The sequence below is a fragment of the Anabas testudineus genome, chromosome 8, assembly GCF_900324465.2.
Source record: "Anabas testudineus chromosome 8, fAnaTes1.2, whole genome shotgun sequence".
Taxonomy (NCBI): Eukaryota; Metazoa; Chordata; class Actinopteri; order Anabantiformes; family Anabantidae; genus Anabas; species Anabas testudineus.
The window spans coordinates 9,927,675-9,948,439 of NC_046617.1; the positions used below are offsets into that span (position 1 = coordinate 9,927,675).

General features: G+C 41.5%; 1 protein-coding gene across 1 annotated transcript; it reads right to left on the minus strand.

Moving 5' to 3' along the window:
• Window positions 1–9,899: 9,899 nt before the first annotated feature.
• On the minus strand, window positions 9,900–12,272 carry elfn1a (extracellular leucine-rich repeat and fibronectin type III domain containing 1a). The gene has a single exon (XM_026358687.1). The coding sequence runs from the start codon at window positions 12,270–12,272 to the stop codon at window positions 9,900–9,902; it is 2,373 nt and encodes a 790-aa protein (XP_026214472.1).
• Between the last annotated feature and the right edge of the window lie 8,493 nt (window positions 12,273–20,765).

Consider the following 20,765-nt stretch of genomic DNA (forward strand, 5'->3'; position numbering starts at 1 on the left):
CCCCTGATTGTGTACCCTGCTTGTTACTGTCCAAGTTGGAAACTGTTACACACTGGGATGGACGAGGACCAAACGGGTATGAACAAAAGGATATTTATTAACAAAAAGTGCAGGGGACACAGGGAACTAACAAACACGAACAAAGTACCAAACGAAAGAGACCCGAACACACGGTGGTAAGTACAAAGTGACAAACAAAACACTGCAGCGACGCAGGCAAAAGACAAACTAATAAAACAACAAAACATACAAAGTACCAACTAAGAAAGGACTAGACAAAAATACAAACTACAACTCACTAAACGAAATACAAAGTGACAAACGAAAATCACTGCCGAGGGCAGGAAAACGAGAACAAAACATACAAAACTAACAGGACAAAGTATCAACAAAAAAACACTGCATGAACGCAGACCAAACAAACCAAACGTACAAACAAAATGGAGGTTCCTGACAAACAAACAAACAGACTAACCAGATTCTTGGAGGAGTAGTGTGAGAGCATGAAAGTCAATGTGTGGGTGTGGCAGGAGGGTGAGACACAGAACCAAACATAACAGACAGGGGCAGAGGGAGGAATCGTAACAGAACCCCCCCGGCAAGGGGCGGATCCCAGACGGCCCCAAACAAACCAGGACGGGCGGGGGGAGGGAGGCCCGGAGGAGGGCCCGAAACACCAGACCGGGCGGGCGGAGGGAGGCCCGGTGGAGGGACCGGGCGCAGCAGACCAGGAGTGCCTCCGGCGGACGGCCAGGAGGCAGCAAACGGACCAGGAGTGCCTCCGGCGGACGGCCAGGAGGCGGCAAACGGACCAGCAGAGCCTCCGGCGGACGGCCAGGAGGCGGCAAACGGACCAGCAGAGCCTCTGGCGGACGGCCAGGAGGCGGCGAACAGGAAGACAGAGCCTCGGGCGGACGGCCGGGAGGCGGCGAACCAGAAGACAGAGCCTCGGGCGGACGGCCGGGAGGCGGCGAACCAGAAGACAGAGCCTCGGGCGGACGGCCGGGAGGCGGCGAACCAGAAGACAGAGCCTCGGGCGGACGGCCGGGAGGCGACGAACCAGTAGACAGAACCCGAGACCCTTGAGCCGGCTGGAGAACCAGGGACCGGAAAGCCACCCGGAGAGCAGGCCGAGGACCCCCAGGCCGGGGGCCAGGATACGACCCACGAGGCAGGAGACCCCCAGGCGGACTGCCGGATGGCGAGCAGAGAGCCGGGGAGCAGCAAGACGGCTGAGGACTCCCAGGCGGACTGCCCGGCGGCGACGAACAAGGCTGGAGAGCCCCGGGCGGACTGCCTGGCGGCGACGAACAAGGCTGGAGAGCCCCGGGCGGACTGCCCGGCGGCGACGAACAAGGCTGGAGAGCCCCGGGCGGACTGCCCGGCGGCGACGAACAAGGCTGGAGAGCCCCGGGCGGACTGCCCGGCGGCGACGAACTTTGAGCCAGCTGGAGCTGAGGGGCCAGGACAGGAGCACAGTTCTCAGGGGCCCCCCAAGGAGACAGGAGCAGGGTGGTGGTGTCCTCATTGTCATCCCACCACATCTCCTGGGGTGACAAACAAAGTTCAAAGGTAAGAGACGGCGGCGACGGCCTCTGCGTCGACCCGTCCGAAGACTGAAGAGACGGCGGCGACGGTCTCTGCGTCGACCCGTCCGAAGACTGAAGAGACGGCGGCGACGGTCTCTGCGTCGACCCGTCCGAAGACTGAAGAGACGGCGGCGACGGCGGCCTCTGCGTCGACCCGTCCGAAGACTGAAGAGACGGCGACGACGGCGACCTCTGCGTCGACCCGCCTGGGAACCTGGCGGCTGCACGGACCGGAGCAGCAGCTGACACCAGAGCAGCGGTGACTGCAGCAATCAAGGTGGCTGCAACTGCGGCGACAGCTGAAGGACCAGGAACAGAAGCCAGATCCGTGACAGGAACAGGAGCCGGATCCGAGACAGGAACAGGAGCCGGATCCGAGACAGGAACAGGAGCCGGATCCGTGACAGGAACAGGAGCCGGATCCGTGACAGGAACAGGAGCCGAGACCAAAGCAGCCTGGGCTGCAGGACCAACAAAAGCAGCGGGAGCTGCGGGACCAACAAAAGCGGCATCGGCTGCTGGACTAACAAAAACGGCATCGGCTGCTGGACTAACACACACGGCATCGGCTGCTGGACTAACACACACGGCATCGGCTGCTGGACTAACACACACGGCATCGGCTGCTGGACTAACACACACGGCATCGGCTGCTGGACTAACAAAACCGGCATCGGCAGCTGGGGGACCAACTAAAGCAGCGCTAGCTGGGGGCCTAACATGAGCAGTAGTGCTAGCCGGGGGCCTAACTAAAGCAGCATGGGCTGCTGGGATAACTAGCGCAGCACTAGCTGCGGGACTAACAAAGGCAGCATCAGCTGCAGGACCAACAAAAGCAGCTTCGGCTGCAGGACTAACAAAAGCAGCTTCGGCTGCAGGACTAACAAAAGCAGCTTCGGCTGCAGGACTAACAAAAGCAGCTTCGGCTGCAGAACTAACAAAAGCAGCTTCGGCTGCAGAACTAACAAAAGCAGCTTCGGCTGCAGAACCAACTAAAGCAGCACTAGCTGCGGGACTAACAAAAGCAGCTTCGGCTGCAGAACCAACTAAAGCGGCACTAGCTGCCGGACAAACAAGCACTGGGGACCGGGGAGTACTGGAGGAGAGCAAGGGGGGCTGACTGGGTGACGTTTCAAAAAACTTCCTCTTACTGGACCTTAGAATGGTCATCACTGCTACTTTGAGGTCCTGAAACTCAGTATACATCATCAAATAGCCTTTCTTGACAAAGGTTTTGATGGCAACAGTAAAAACGGCCTCAAAATCCTCCAAGGTCTCAATAGAGTCCAGCCACCCTACTAAATACTCTGCACTACAGAGTAAATCCAGATACTCCTCCTCAAGTATCTCTGCCAGGCCTCCATAACAAAAAAAACTAGGACAGGGAGGAAGGGTGTAGCAACCAGTGGCGGAACGTAGCGATTCCATGGTCGCAAGCTGGCTGGTTTGTTCTGTTACACACTGGGATGGACGAGGACCAAACGGGTATGAACAAAAGGATATTTATTAACAAAAAGTGCAGGGGACACAGGGAACTAACAAACACGAACAAAGTACCAAACGAAAGAGACCCGAACACACGGTGGTAAGTACAAAGTGACAAACAAAACACTGCAGCGACGCAGGCAAAAGACAAACTAATAAAACAACAAAACATACAAAGTACCAACTAAGAAAGGACTAGACAAAAATACAAACTACAACTCACTAAACGAAATACAAAGTGACAAACGAAAATCACTGCCGAGGGCAGGAAAACGAGAACAAAACATACAAAACTAACAGGACAAAGTATCAACAAAAAAACACTGCATGAACGCAGACCAAACAACCCAAACGTACAAACAATGAGGTCTATCAGATTCTGGAGGAGTAGTGTGAGAGCATGAAAGTCAAGTGTGGGTTGGCAGGAGGGTGAGACAAGAACCAACTAACAGACCGGGCAAGGGAGGTACAGAAACTCTATCAGCTTGTTTCATCACCCTCCAAAGGAGCTTTGTAAAAGCTTGATCTGTTAATTATCCTAGAGATTTGAGCTTTGATCTTTGTGCAGATCTCACTGTAGAGTCCACTGTAGATCTCCTGTTATTTGTAATCAATCACCCATAGCCAATTAGACATTGAATTTGACAAGAACTAAGGAACTTTTAGTGTTTCCTCTCCTTAGATACAGTACTTTAAACTCAGAGTCTTAGCCATGCTCTGCTGGCAGCTGGTTAATGCACTCTGTGCCATATCCATGGATAGTGGGTCTCTATCACTAAACTTCACAAGAAGGATGGGTGGGTGTTTAACTTTTAAAAAGCAATCTCTCTTAAAGTGAAGGGGGATTGTAAAAAATACCTGGAAATGAAAGTAATATTTGTGGCTTGTGTTCCACCTCAACAACAGATATGATCTTTCGCCTTTTCACAGTGTCGCTCTTCCAGGGAAGAAAACCACAACCAACATAAACAAGGGTGTTCGGGGATTAGATTGACCTTTTTTCTCATTATTATCTAGCTGTTATGCTGCGTCCCCTAAAATATTTGTTTGTTCAGGATCAGCATATAAACCCTTGGGTAAAGCCCCGGTTCCGTGATCAGTGTACTGTGCCCTGTTTTCTCAACCGTGACATGATGGAGCCTGCAGCTGGGAGTTTAGTCTGTGTTGTGTCACTCTAATCACTCACATTTATTATTCCCTAAATAATAATAATGATAAACACTCAGTGGGTTGTTAAATAGTGAACATCGAATTTTGAAACTTTATGAGTAATAAGCTGCCAATCAGCAGTTGGGACTTGTGAAATCCAAAAATCCCCCATTAGAGTCGGGTGTGGTCAGAAGAATTAAAAACTCCCTGTTTAAATCTGCTGATATGTGATTCATGCCAACTTGAACTGCTGACTGTAGGCAGTGAGCATCATGCTTTGTGCTTTGACTCTTAAAGCAAGAAAATTTAATATATTTTTATTTGTCTGAAAAATATATTACATTTCTCTAATAAAGGTCTTGTTTGAATGTTTTTCAAGCTGACAGAAATCTCCACTGACCCTGTATCAAAGCAGACCATTTAAATTCCACCCATGCTTCGGATAACAGTGTCAGCTGGTCACTGCACCCCTTTGGCCCTGACTGAAATGTCATGACTGTAATTGAATGGCATACCTGAAATTCTGTAGATACATCTCATAAATATATATCAACATAAGATTTTGTATAGACATCCACAGTTCATAGATTGTTTGACTGATCCACAATGTTTGATATTGGTCAATCTTCATGTCAAAATGTAAGAAATTACTTGTTGAACTAATTACTGCACATCCCAATCAGCCCTGACTGTAGCCTGCTTTGTATTTACTGTTAATTAAAAAGGTTAGCATGATCATAGGCCATGCTAAGATGCAGCCACTTTTCTAGAACAATTGTGCTGATTTACTATTTGTCTAATATAGATCACTTTCTCACTTACTTATTCACTTTGATTTAACTAGAATGAGTTTACTTTAACTTCTAGAGGTTTGGTTCAGTACTACTTCTGCCTTACAAAGATTAAGTGAGGCGTTACAAGTTGAGTTTGTGTGTAATTTTGGTCTTAATGCTGGTCTCTGTTGTTCAGTGATGTGAGTAACAACAGCAAATCAAAGTCGATGCCTTCCCCAGTCTTTTCCCTTCATTTCCCTCTAGGCAAGCTGCACAAGCAAATTGCAATAGAAAGGCAGCAAATGAAGCACTGTAAACAAGCTATCAATGACTCAGGTGTGTCAAGCATGTGTATATTGTTATTGCTTTGTTGTTGAAGTTCATTGCATTTTAGGAAAGGCAGTAATGAGCAGTTTCCAGGTAGTGTACAGTTTATGAGGCAGGCTGCCATGGGTGGCCTCTCGCAGACCAAATATCTCAGTGTTTTGGTGCTATAACTTGTCGCCACTGTAAAAATGAGCACCTTTTATGTGGTGAAACTCATCTACAGCTGCAAGAATCTTCTGCAGATCCGCTGGAGATACCGTATGACTACCTAGCGTGAAATGAAGCACTGTTGCAGAAAATGGACAAGCAAACTCAGAATATTAAATACGATGATTCTGATTCTATGAATGTGTCTATTGCCTTTTCCATCTGTTAAAGTCGCAACTGTGCTGATCATGACAATGGTAAACCTTTTGCAATCATGATACACTTTGGTCGGAGATGATGGGTGTAAAATGGTACTACTGCTAGTTTTGAGAAGCTGGAATCCAGGCCTTACATTTACAGAGGCTACTTTAAATAGGTGAAAAAGATGCTTAGCATTGGAAAGATAACTGCTAACCTGTCCCATATTGTATGTTCATCCAGCTATCTGTAGGAAAGAAGAAGAACACACACCTAAATAGGTTCAGAAAATACAAGGTAGTTTTATAAGCATAAGCTCTTAATCCATGGTTCAGTGCTGACTGGCATTATTTCTTTAATCACATTAAACATGATGGCGTGTGTACATAGACCCATGTCTGCTAGAATTAATATTAGAATGATGAGTGATGTAAAACACATGAAAGAAATGGATGGGGTTTTTGGAGAGACCTATGCCATACAAGAAGATGGAACAAAAATGGTACCAGACTTGGATTTAAGTTATTTAGAAACATTATCATGTCACATCAGTCTAGATTGACTACCATGAAGCACAAATGAGTTCATCTTTTTCCATTGTAAAATGTGCAGGTTATGTGCATTGGTCAAATTCTTTAAAAAACAAATACGTGGCATCGGTACAGTATGTACTAAGGTTGGGTATCTCTGGTGTGAAGCAGATACAATACATATTTAGCTACATTGTCTGCGAACTGATGCATTAAATATACACATGCAGCAACTTCTGGTGTGTTGCGATACGATTCACCTCAATCAATTCAACACGATCAGACTAAACACAGTGCAATTCAATGTCACTGTGTAACTTTCACAACCTGGCTTTCCATACAAGTGTTCTCTGTTTATGTTCACAGTATATTACACTTTTAATACACCTGACTGGATTGGAGCTAACAGTCTTTAAACTGAAGGTAATGTTACTCTAACTAATCAATGAGCAGCAGCAAAAAGCAATTTCTATATAATGAGGAGATGAAGGATGAAGAGGCGTGGGGGCACTGGCAGACACCTCCAAGGCCACATCATGTTGCCCCTTCAGGTGGTTGATTCGTCTACTTGTCCCGTGTGCTTTATAGCAGCACGACATATGTTGCATCTGACTTTTCTCAAGTTTCTTGTCTTTCCCTAAACCCGTAATGCTGTCAAATGTCCTAACAAACATCCTAAGTTTGTACCTACTGTATATTGTTGGTTGATGTTAGAAGCATTACCATCACCTATTATACTGTTTTTGTTTTGTTTTTTTTCCAGATGTTGATGTTGGAATTGACCTGAAATCCAGTATTACTATAATATAGTTGGACTATCTTACACTAGCTAAAAGGACAGCACATTTTCTTTGAAGTGGCAGACAGTGGGAGTAGAGAAGCTTTAATGTGATTCTGACATAAAAGCCATAACAACAATGACTGTATATTACATGTGCACCCTTAACTTTATTTCACAGTACTTTGTCTGAAAGCAGATAACATAGTATTAAGAAATAAAATCAAAAAAACACATTTTTGTGCTCTTGTTTTGATGGATTTGAACAACTGCTGATCTTTCTAAAGGTTATCTCAACACTTTAAACTCTTATTAGACACAGAAGTGCTATAATATGCAGTATAAAAACATGTTGCTAAATAGCTAAATGAACTAGAAACCTGACAGATTCCAGAGGATAATGACATGATTCTTATAAAAAAGAACAATAAATGGAGAATTGTCAACAGTGCCAACATTGAAAACAAAACAAAACAAAAAAAAACAAAAAAAACAAAAAAAACAAAAGGAAATTTACACTTGTACACATATCCCAAAATCTTAAGGCGGTTGAAATATTAAGTCAGACAACCAAGTTAACATGTTGTAAGGTGCTTATATAACACATTCACATCAGGCCCATGAATGCTTCATTGCACATTAATGAATAATATTAGCATCATGACACATGAAATGGATGCAGCATTATGACATACAGGAAAAAAATAAAATAAAAAAGAATACAAATTGAATTAACAGATGCTTTCTGTTTCACATATGAGCTCAATGTTGTAAGCTAACAAAAAAATTAACTAAAGATAAATTAATTCTCTGGGGTCAGCGCTGCTATCTCATATTACACATACCTGTACATGGCAGTATATGTAGCCTCTGCAAAATATGCTATGTGACCAACGTCTATCAAAAAACAGAATGAGGTGCAGAATAAGTGACATGACGCAAAACTTTTCCAGCGTTTTTGATAAAATGCAACAATTATTTTGATTCAATGTTATAATTTAGAATAGGATCTAATAGGATTATAGCTTCATTAAACCAATGTATTAGCCAGGTTTAATTTAATTGTTTAAATGGTAACCAAAGTAAATGTATTTCCATGTGCCTGAGTCAATGGGCATTTCTGATTTGTGCATAATTTTGAGAAGCTCAATTTAAAACGCCATAAAATGGAGAAAAAGTTGAAATATTGCAAAAGACTCAAAACCTCCTCAGAATAATACATTATTCTGGGCAACATGCAGAAAAGAGGAGTTGGAGTGTTTCTGAATATCTCAGCAAACTTAGCTGTTCCCTGCTTTTTAATAAACCCACATTCTGCAGTGACATTACATTTAGTTAGAGTTATACTGTTACAAATGAATAGGAAAGTTGAAACCATTTTTTGCTCATTCATAAATATGCAAAGAATCATCATGAGCCTGTTTTGAATACGTTATATAAACAATAAAGAAAAAGCATTTAGTCTTATATTTACTCAAAAAACTTTTCATGATATACAAATTCACAGCCAGTAAGTCAGAGGATTCAGATTCACATTCTCAAATTTTACTCTAGCATGTTGATATTTGTCTGATACATAGCTTTCATAATATACAAAAAGACTGAACAGCCTAGCAGTTAAAAATAAAAAAAACAACAACCTGAAACCTCTCAGTAATCAGCAAGGCCGACTTAAATTACAAACTATTATTCTTTCTGCTCAAACCTATGCAATATATTACACTGGAAGAAACAGTAAAGCAAAGAAAAATAGCATTAAATAAATATTTTTTTGAAAGTGTACATAAAAGCTGCCATAGACAGATCAGAATATGTATCTGTTACATTCATCCATCGGGCTAGCTTGCAGGGAACATCAGCTGTCTAGGTACCTAAACAACAGGTGATAAAGTACAGCTTCATTCCCTTTGAAATGTTGAAGTGAGTAATATTAGGCTTCCAATGCCATATCCCATGTTTGGATGTTATTATTTCTCAGTGTTTTAATTTCTGAAAGAGTAACTGATACAATAAAAAAGAAGAAAATGTCAACATGGACCTACTGCTGTATGTTGATACGATTCCCAGACAGAAATATTGTAAACATTTCAGCTTTTTCTACTTTGGTACTAAAGATACAAAGGATGCTTCATGAAACTGATGACCTAGATTAATTATAGCATGAAATATACTGCATGTGGCCTGCATTAACTCTGTCAGTCCATCCAGTGACTACAGCTTTTTATGTTAAAGAGGTCTTTTAAACCACCGGTATTGTAAATGCATGTAAAAGCTTTATGAAAGAAACTTATAAAAAACAAAACAAACAAACAAAACAGGCGATGATGGTTAAAATGACAAAAGCTCTGACAGGTTTATAGTGGGACATGCTGTTCTTTAGCAACAAGATAATCTAAATGAACAGCGCTCCATTTGATAAACCTGATTCATTCACTAATCTTTTTTCATTTACACAGCAAGCATTGCAAATATAGAAACCCACATCTGTACATAGTTTTGTTGAAGTAAATATTTGCAGGGAGCCAAGAAAAAAAGTTATGTTTGAATGAAAGGTCCAGATAGTTCTTCAAAAAATATTGAGGTTTCAGTAGACATATCTTCATATAGTAGTTTCATATTACACAACAGCAAATCCACTGTCACAGGACTTGGCCATGCGATACCCAAAAACCTAAAATCCATTGTAACATATATATTATTAATTATATTTTCTCTTTAACTGATTGGCGTTTCCCCAATGCTTTACATAATATGCGAAATTTCAAAGAATCTTTACCCCATTTTCCTCACAGTCAAAAGAGAATGTAATACACACGAATGAGTAGCTGATTCAAATATGGACGTTTCCATTTATTCAATCGTCCGCTGAGGTTCTTGTGTCATTTCTGCTATGTGTGGTCCATTTTAAAAACACCTAAAGATGTTATGATTTATGTTGAGCCGAAACACCTTTCCAGTAGTCTAAAATATCATGCAAGTCCTCATCCTTCGCAAACTGGACCTTCTTACGCAGTGCATGGCCTGCAGCCATGTACTCCTCATCTTTGTGCCGTTTTCGGTGGAGTTTGAAGCGCTCCCAGATGCTGTGCGAGGGTTTGCAGTAGTATTCAGGACTGGAGGAGTAGCTTAGATTGTGATACTGAGATGACAGCTGGGAGTACGCTAAGTCTCTGGAGCGGGAGTGGGTAAGAGGCTCCAACATGGAGGACTTGTGGCTGTCTGGTCCTTCGAGCTCCTCTATCTGAGCATCGGGATACGAGTGCCGGTGGTCACTGTACTGGCGGATCTTCTCTGCGTCAGCCCTCAGGATGGTGGCAGCAGGTGTTACAGTGAGAATGGTCTCTCCTGTTGGGGAGGTTTTTTCTATGTACTTTGATTCAGAGCGATAAGGCCTAGGGCTTCGCATGGGCCCCCCTGTGGCAGTGCTGGGTCGCTTTGGCGAGACATCAGAACTCCGATGCCTCTGCAGAGAATGATGGTAGCTATCCTTGTATGCTGGGGATAGAAGACCAGATTTACTCTGTGGATGTTCTGATATTAGTACAAGCTGGGGCTCTGCTGTGGACACTGCTCCAGATTTTACCCCTTGAAAAGAGGTGGATTCAGACTTTAGAGCATCTATACAGTTGTTAATTATCTGATTGACTTTATCCACCTCTTTCGCAATGGTGGAAATTTCTGCAACAGAACCCTGGCTATTCCCACCCATTCCCATGTCGCATTCTCTGCGTTCATGGTGGTCCATACTCCGCACCTCCATGTAATTTCCCTTCATCATTTTAGGTGTGTCGCTTATCTCTTGAAATTTGTACTGCTCCATTTCACCAGCAGATGGTAAATATGGCATTCGTGCCATGCTCTCTCCAGCTAGCAACTGTTTTTGCGACATTCGAGATATAGTTCCCCCTTCCAGTTCTTGTCCGTATTTCAGCTCCATTATGTTTTTCTTCAGACTACCTGATTTTTTGTGCTTTTCATCTTGCTGTCGCTTTCTTCGCAAGCAATAGTAGACCACTCCCAGAAAAATAACCATGCTGAAGAGGCACCCTAAAATTGTCATTATGTAGTGAGTAGCAGTTGCATTGTTTACAACTCTGTCCTTTCCATTCCGTGGGCCAGTAGGAATTGTCAGACAAGTGTGGTTGTGTCTAAGAGAGTTACGTATTGATGCAACACAGTATGTGTAGTTAGTGTGGGGTTTAAGGTTTTTTAGTTCAATATCCTCCTTTATATCCTTCAGGTTTTGAATATCAGTAAAAAAGCTATTGTTGTACAGAACCAGGATGTACATCTTCTTGTAGGGATGTGGAATCTGAACTGTGATGGTGGCACCTGTGTTCGATACGTGTTTCAGTTTCATCATGGGGTTTACTTCCACATCGCTGTCGGTTGTACTGATTGTTATGTTTTCTGGTTCTGTGCCTGAGGGACAGTCTTCCAGCCCACAAAGAGTTGAGTCTGGTAGGGGTGTCATGGAGTCAGTGGGCACAGGGATAAATGGTGTCACATAGTCATCAGTACACACAGTGGTAAGCATGTGAAGTGCATTTCGATATGTTGGATTGTTTGGATTCTGGCTCAGTAAACTGTAACCGGAGACACCAGGTGGGGAGTCACAGACCATTCGCTCATTTGTCCTGTTTGGGAAACTTGAGAGCCATCTGACAAAACCAAGTAATTCACACGAGCAGTTGAAAGGGTTGGTGTACAGTTCACAGGTGGTTAGTTTATTCAAACTGGTAAACGTAGATCCGTCTAACTGCTGGATTCGGTTCATGGAGAGGTCAATATTCTCTATATTTGGGCATTCCCAAAAGGCATTGGGTGTCACAGTCTCAATCAGGTTTGCCTGGAGGTAGAGGTACTGCAGCTTTCCTAAACCCCTGAGGATCCCCTCTGTCAGGTTTCGCAACTTATTGAAGCCCATTTGAAGGACTTGCAAGTTAAACTGAGCAGAAAAGGCCCCGTCCTCAATGTAAGAGATTTCATTCTTTGTCAGGTTCAGGTAGGTTAAGTTGGCAAAACGGCTAAGAGCGGAATAATGGATACTTTTGATTTTGTTTTCATTCAGACGAAGGTCCACAATGGTGCTGTTGATATGCTGCGGGATGGCCTCATATGGTGGTTGGTTTTGGCTACAAATTGCAAGCCATACAAAGCCCTTTTCTCCTTCAATTAACCAGCAGTCTCCACTGACTCTGCCAATATTAGTCAAATACATTATGGCTACAGACCAACACAAGGCTCTCATCACCATATCTAAGCTGCAGGCCATTGGTGCTTCTCTGAGAATCATGTGCAGGTCCAAGAATGATGAGAGGATAGTGATACCACTGTGGTTTCAGTACAGCTGAGACGATCCGGATGTTAAATCAGCTGGATGCTCAACTGTTCTCAGGCCCAGAAACAACCCATTTACTTGTCTCTTCTTCATCGATGGATGGTATTGCCCCCATGTACCAATCAGAAAAATGCCTGCCTCTATTCGCTGTTTCTTTCATTAAGGATTGCCTGCAGGGAACTTGTAGTGATGCTTAAAAGAGATTTCACCACTCCAGGTTGGCTTGTGCTTTTCTCCTTAGAGGTTACCATCATTAAATGGTTTCATCTTATTGTTTTTGCCACTGTGTTTCTTCCTCTGTCTCTTTCCTATGCATGGAGGAATAACCTGCAACATAAAGACAAGAATGCAAGGGTGACATTAATTACATTTTTTCTGGATAATAAATGAACTTATATTGCATATGTTAGCATTGAACTATTGGACTGAAAGTTTAGGATTCGTGTTTACTGCAAATTCTCCTTTTTCATGCCCTAACAATTATTTTGTACACAGTTTAAGAGGTGTTTGCAGTCCTTGTGGCAGACTGCTATTAAAGGAAACTGTTGGCCAATTACCACTTGACAGGTTGGAAGAAGCAGGGTCTCTGTTTTCACACCATTAACCTGAGGACTGTCAGATGCAACTGAGGGAGGCCAGTGTTAAGAAGCTGCATTAAATCAATTATACACCACGTGAAGTGACACTTTGGATCAGTGGAGTTTCCCTCTGAAAACCTTTATCCATTACTAAAATCTTTTGAAGTAATTTTACAAGGGAATAGAGGGAAATCATGCTCATGGTGTTAATACTAATAGCCACATGGTGGATCAACTTAAATTAAAGTTATTTTGTAAAGCTTTTAACATCCATATAGGCTCTTGGTGTTTTTGCTATTTAAGAAGTTTCATACTGACAGTAACAGTTCACACATAGTGAAATGCTGAACTTAAAACCATTTTATTCTCTTACATTAAAATCTTAATTAAAAACAGATAATTTAAAATCATATTCAAAGGGATCGTATGTAAATTTTTGCTCAGCAGTGTTCGTGGTCAGCACAAGTAACAGTATAATGGTGAACGGTGCTAAAATATAGGTAGGGTAACCGTAGAACTATTAGAGAAGAGAACAGACAGTAAACAGTCAACTGCACTATTTATTTATTCTTTCTCTTAACATTTTGTAGTTACATTCAGTACTTTACACTGTGGTTATAGTTGTTTTTCAGTAGATGGATTTAGATTACAACCTTTAAAAAGCCAGGATGGTTTCCTTTATGTAAAGACACATTAGGTAAGAAGGGACCTTTGTGTGATGGGACATGTCTCTACACAACAGAGATAAGCACGCTGGAATAAGTGTGAGAGTTTCTGGCAGAGAGAATATATTTCTACTTCAAACCCCACGTGCCTTTGTGGACCTAAAGACCATTCCTGATGTCATTTGACCTTTAGTTTACCACATTACAGGCACATTGGTATAGTGATTTTCCTTATCATACATCAACCTACTGATACAATTGTCACTGCACTGAAACATAAAACTCATTTGTCCTTTTTAGTTGATCCTGTGAGTGCCATACTAATGGGGTCATCACCAGCTTTGAGACTGTTGTTTTGCATGATGTTAATGCCCAGAGTGTTAATTTATAATGCCTTAGTTGTTTTGCTACAACACTATTTACATGGTACTAATTGGTTTTGGGTAGTGGGCATACAAAGCACAGCACTTTAACACCAGACATGGAGGTCTGCACCCAAGTGTGTTCAGATTTAAGGCACAAAAGCACTTTTGGTATAAATTCATTATGTATAAAACGTTTTTGCTGTTGCCGGCTAGTAGCACATACAGTAAACGTTAGTGTAGGAGATGTTGACCTTTACCTTTCCTTTTCTGTCTACGTAGATCTGTGACTACACAGCCTAACAGACAGCAATCTTCCATACAGTGTGGGACCATGGTGGACAGCCAAGTGAATTTAATGTTGTGGCTGACTGGTGTACAAGGACCACTATCCTTTATTGGAAAGTAAAGGATTTGTCCACTATGAATGTGTGTGATTCACAGGCTTACTGAACTGTAATTGTTGCTTGTTTTGGGTTTTTCCCCGTCTGTCCAAATGATGACGTTCTTGCAGTGAGGTGTCACAGCAAACCACTGAGCCAGTGCACTACCAAAAAACAGATCCCCATGTTCTACACATTTAATATTTCCAAAGACACTTCAATACATGGACACAGATCCATGGTACATAAGAAATGCCTTCTGTATAAACAGATAAAGAACAGAACAAAAAATAATAAATACCGGTAGAGACATTATTGCTGTGAATCATTATTCCAGTAAACCCTGCAGCTTATACTCATAAACTGGTACTGGTACTATAATCTGAGGATTTGTATGTTTCAAATACTGTAGATTGAAATCTATCCAAGTACAGAAAAAATAGCAGAAATAAATGCTGTGGTGGAGGACACTGCAACTGAATGCCAAAGGCTTCGGTTACAGAACTACCTTCACATTGACAAAAGAGCAGCAGCAGAAGAGCAGTGAAGAAAAGAACGCTCTCAAGACCCTGGGAGGAAACAGGTTCCAAATGAAATGTTCCATGAAATGAATATGAAAACTACAGCTCAGCAGAATATGTGCAAAGCCAAAGGATCTCTTGAAGAAAAACTGTGTCTTGTTATTATTCCCCAGTCTCTGACCTTTATCGCAAATACCGCACGGCAGAGACTGAGCTCATCCGACCTGACCTCCACTCGCTCACAGCGTGGCGCATGGTGCAAGGTGCTTTGGCGGCTAAATGGAAGTTTAAGTTAAACCTGAGAGGTCTCCTCTCGTTTAGAATGCATTGGCTGTGTTTTGTTTATCCACAGTGACTCAGTCTAGTGAGCCTCCAAGTGATTCACTGCTTCGCCACTGAAGCCAATGCATAAATTACAGCCAGGCTAGTTCTCTTTGTTAGGGTAAACACAAAAACACAAGCATGCTCACACTGATAGCTGATAAATGTAGTTTTGCTTAACAAAACACAGATTTCCATTCACACTGTATCTCAACTCTCGCACTTGTGTCCTGGTGAATCCATGGCATGTGCCAAAAACAACAACAACAAAAAAAAAAAAAAAACGGCGTCTGGTGCAGTAAGAGATAAACAAAGCAACAAACTACATTAAAATCAATATTCTATGCCTCAGGTTCATTTAAATCACACCATATTTTATATTTAGTTCATCCAACGAGCCTAAGGGAGCGAGTGAGCAGTGTATGTTGCCTTATTAGAGCTTAGGTCTATTTTCCACCACAGACCCACTTTCCATAATGGCAGCAATCTGTATGGTCCAGTGCTAGCCCAGAGTGCAGCAGGCCAGAACACCCAAGGCATCAGAGCCGAGTATATTCCCCTATCAGACACAGGCAGCCATTCCACAGTCTCTTTTCCATTTAGGCTTTATGCACTGGGTAATGAAGGCTTTTCTTTTTCTTTTCCTCTTCTGAGGATAACCTATTGAAACCCTGCTCTTGAAGAATGGTTCAAACACAGCCTTAAATTTCTGTTCCAGTTACTCAGGGCCTCTTCATACTTCACTTCTACGCTGTAAATCATTGCCTCCTTTTCTGATGAGAAAAAAAGGCTACAAAACATCACAAATACAGCTGTAAATGTAAAGAAGTAAAGAAGTAGAGGTACATCTTTCATAGAGTGACTTTTTGGTAGCATGTAACAGCTATATTCGAGCGAGGAATTCGATTTTTTTAGAGTCATCCAGTGGAAAATCACAAAAGGGTCAAGAGGCAGGTTGAAGCAGGTGTTGCGTTAGTGACAGGTTACTTAAGTGAGATCTTTCAGCAACAGTGGATCTTTGCGCCCGGCTAGAGTCTTCAAACGTGAAGCGCAGTAATCGCCCTCTCTCTAACACAGGAGCCTCAGGAATTCTCCTTCACCACAAGAGCCAGTGCTTCAAGGCGAACTTTGACAGAGGCTCCACCACATGAAAAAAAAAAAGATCTTGAAACTACAGCGTCTCTCTCACTCTCCACACAAACACTCATATATTGTATGCACATCATCAAGTCTGCACCTCACCACGCTCTCTGGCTATCTCTGCCTTTCAGTCCCCTTCTGTTTGTCAGTGTCTGTCCAAACAATTTTACCGTGCATGCTAAATGAAAAATTTTCTGTTCTATCTCCAAGTGTCTACTAAAGCACGATATCAAAGGATCTGTCTTCGGTGTTTGAGCGTCTGCTTTTTCTTGTTTTTCCTTTCCTATCTTGTGCTTTGTGGCAATGAAGGTGCCTCAGTCTCTGAGGGCTCTTCTCATCCATACCAATGACTGCCCTTTATTTGATGTAATTGAAAATGCATGCACTTCTTGCTGGGAAGAATAGAAAAAAGTAAAGATGGGAAACCAAAAGTGGAGAATCAATTGAGTTGAAATATACTACTTCTCTTGGGGAAGGAAAACATTGTGCTCATTGAGGTACTGAATTACTTTAGAGAGAGAGAGAGAAAGGGGGCACATATACTTGGGTTATATCAGACGATATTAAACTCATACATTAATTACTCAGGGAATATTGCCTGGAAAAGAATTGATGGCCCTGCCGTCATTGAATAGCATTTGCTAAAAGTTCAGCACTTTCTTGATATACTTGTTGGACTTTGTACACCTTTTCAGTAGACCTGAACTCAGCAAATGGGTTTCTTTTAGTTAGTATAAGCCAACTTCTTGTATAAGTGGAAAGTATTGTACTCCTCCTGGATACACCAAATTCATTTGTTTTCCAGACAAAGCCTTTTATTCCCACATGACAATTGGAGTTGCTTCCTCTTATAAATTGCAGCCAGAAGAAGCTTTCAGCACAGTATTTATCTCAATATGACCTCCTGGGGCTGACATAGAATGATAAATGTAGTGATAAGGTAGTGCCTTTAGATTTAGAATAATATAGAGAAAGAGCGGTTGATCATATATGAGCCAAAGATTAGTATGAAAACACCTCTTTCCCAAGAAATGTTGATTTAACGGTGTCGGCTCAACTGGACGCAACAACATAAGTAATCTAGGGAATGATTATTTTTTATAATTTTATTATTGGTACTGTTACTGTGAGTAATGTGCACAGTGTAAAATAAGGCACAAAAATATAACATTTACATGAAACATTTCAAAACAGACATATTTAGTAACAACACTAGAATAATAATGGAAAATTGACGGATACAAATCCAACAATAGAGACGGTAGAAATTATTAGACTGAAGTACAATCATGTTGAAATGCTATCTGAAAAATAAAAATTCAATAGAGACTCAATCAATGTCACAGCGGATGCTGCAACTAAAGCTAGTACAGCTACTGTATGTACTGTATAGTGACCAGGGTAAAGACAATTCAAAGTGCAAATTGAAAACCAATTTCCAGATTTCAGTAAAAATCTGAGGGACTTACACTCATGCAGTGATGCTATCGTCCTTCCACAGTCTATGTTTAAATATTTGTAACATTTTCATATTGCTTTCTTCAAGTGACCATTGTTATTCATTGGTCTGTGTAAAAAGTAGTCTGTGTGAGATCATTGTGCTCCTTGAGGAGTCTGGTCGACCTGGCACAGATGCGACAAGAGGGTGATAAGACTGTGGGAGAGGGGGGAAGATGGATCACACACAATTTTGCTGGCCTTGTATTTTAACAATAATAATACAATACATTTGCTATTTTAGCTTGTTGTTTCTATATTTATTTATTTTTTTTACCACTGTAAGTGTACTTTAGTAGTCCAGAACAGTCTCCTGTGTCTGCTCTCTGCTACATAAAACTATTTTGTTTATAAGACAGGAATCTATTCATGGGTTGTAACAGTAAGAGTTGAGGCATTTTACATTAAAACAATTACTGAAGTAAAAATAAAGATTATATATATTTTTATTTGTTTTTGTTATTTACTTTTGTAATCTAACATTTTGAGTTCATTAACGTTCTGCAGAGATTAATGAAGGACAAATAACATCTTACTGCTGCCAATTAGCAATTGTCCCAGCTAATTAGCTGCAAATTAGAATCAGAATAATAAGTATTGCTGAAGTGTCGGTTGATCTCAATTAATGCTGATGATACATTAGTGCTAAATGTCAAATAACTGATCCTCTTTGGATAATTAAGGCCTTGAGTGCAAAGGTTGGGCTGATACAGACGCACAGGCATCATGAATTAGAATCTGCCGCTTGGTCTGTTGAAAAGTTACACTCAGCTCACTTACTACTTGGTATTCCACACAGGTGTCATACTTGTAAAACTTTAAATGACTTACTGCCCTGCCATCTCTTGTAAATTCCCAATATCTCACTCTATTGTTCTTCAGTGTATCAAGAGTCCTTCAGCAGGCTCGTGACCTAGTACGATTCAAGCTTAGACGAGAGCAAAAATCTCATTACAAACTAAAAGCTCTACTTTGGGTGACACCACTTATAAAGATGATAAGCTATGGAGAATGGCACGGAATCACACGGCACTGATGGAAATAGATGCATCAGTGAAACCGTGCAGAAGAATTAAATCAGCTCTGCACGATAGTTAGCAGAAACTAGACAGCATATGAGTGTATCCTGCTCAGCCTCACACCAAAGCTTTTCCCTTACCATTGGTGTTGTGATCTTTGTGCTGTAACGTTATTCTATAACAAAATCATAACAGTTCAGCTCTGGGGTCTGATACCGCACAGGGAAAAAGCAACTGAGCTATAGAGAGCATTTATCAAAGGGACAGGAGCAACGTAGAGTTTAATTCTATATATTTGAGAGTAAGATACAACTTGGAATAACACCTGAAGGTTTAAATGCAATTTTCCAGGCCATCAACTGACCATCAACTCGGCACGTTATTTTAGCCTCCAAGCCAAAATGTCTGCCAGCAATGTCTCTAGTTGCTGACTCATGACATGTCAAACTAAAGTGGAAGCTACTGTGCTGCAATGAGTGTGACAGAAACTTAAGGAAACTCAGTGGTCAGCTGGATTTAACAGGGCTTCTTGGTGTACTTATATTAACATTTCATGTTTAGCGAAATAATAAGGTTCACACATACTGACAAGATGTGAGATAAGAGAGCTATCTTCATCTTTGGACAATTACCTCTCCATGCCCAGCCAAGGTTCCCCCACCAATTAACCTTCAGAAAGTGACTGGAGCTAATTCAATTATGCTGGACTGCAGGACCATGCTTCTGACTGACAGCTCAACCGGCCTCAGTGTTCTGATTGACAAGCTGTGAATAGGAGGCTGCAATTCACCGTGCTGAATGTTTATATCTATCTGACCTGATAGACTGACACATTTAGGAAGAACACATTATCACTTTGAGATTAGCCCCACAAAGAGGGCTGTGAGATCAGTTGAACTTGAATAATCTACATTTTGATGAGTTATTTTGGTTTCCTGGAAATAATTCAATCTTACAATTTTCAGTCAGGACACCCACATTAACGTTTTACCAATTTCTTGCTGTGGAGTAAATCTCAGCTGAGTTTGGCATATACATCTCTGAGCCTGAGCTCACAACCTTCTTGAGGGGAGCTGAGCTTCCAATAGTATAAAAAAAAACACATATTACTAAATACTAATATAGGAAGAATATGGATTAATTTATGTGATTGTGAGCAAGTCACCAAAATGTCATTTTCATGTAATCTTAATCTTAATTTTAACCACAGACAGAACTATGCCTGTGAACTCTAGTCTTTACTGCACCGGTTTATGCTTTGTATACCAACCATCAACCCCAAGTAACTCCTGGCGACTCTGCTGCTATTAATATATGTAGTGCTTCATTCATTACCAAACATTGCCTCTGAAGATAATCCAGCCAGCCATTAGGTTGCCACCACAACGTAATTTGCGAAAAGAGTGTGTGATGTATCTAAGAAACAGTTGAGTTGCAGTGAGGATGCAGAGCTCAGTGTGGTTATCTAAAGATTGAGCATTGTGTGTTTACATGAGCTGCTTGTGAGAAAACGGCTGTGAACATGCATGGTTGGTGGGTTTTTGAAACAAGTGCTTAAAGTGCATGTATTCAAGTGTATAAACACAAAGATGAGCTATGAATTGATATTTATTTAATTGCATCCTCATGTCATACACATTGTCATCATATCTAACCAAAAGTATACAGTCCTGACTTTATCTGAAGCAGCATGTCAGGTTACAAATAATTGATAATGCTAATAATAATAATAATAATACATAATACCGGACCGAGGATGTTAACTGCAACACTTTTCATCGGAACAGTTGGCAGCAGCGATTAAATAACCTGCAGGTAAAGGCCGGGGTGGTGGCTGGTGTGGTATTAGCTTCAAATGCACAACACCCACTTTCCAACTAATGATGGTTAACAACAACAAGCAGCCTAGGCTGAAGATATTACTAAATTACAATATACATCTTTATTATTGTGTTAGGAGTA

What these genes read in the sequence shown, in the direction of transcription:
- elfn1a (XM_026358687.1), bottom strand. Translation starts at nt 12,272, where the DNA reads ATGATTCTCAGAGAAGCACCAATGGCCTGCAGCTTAGATATGGTGATG.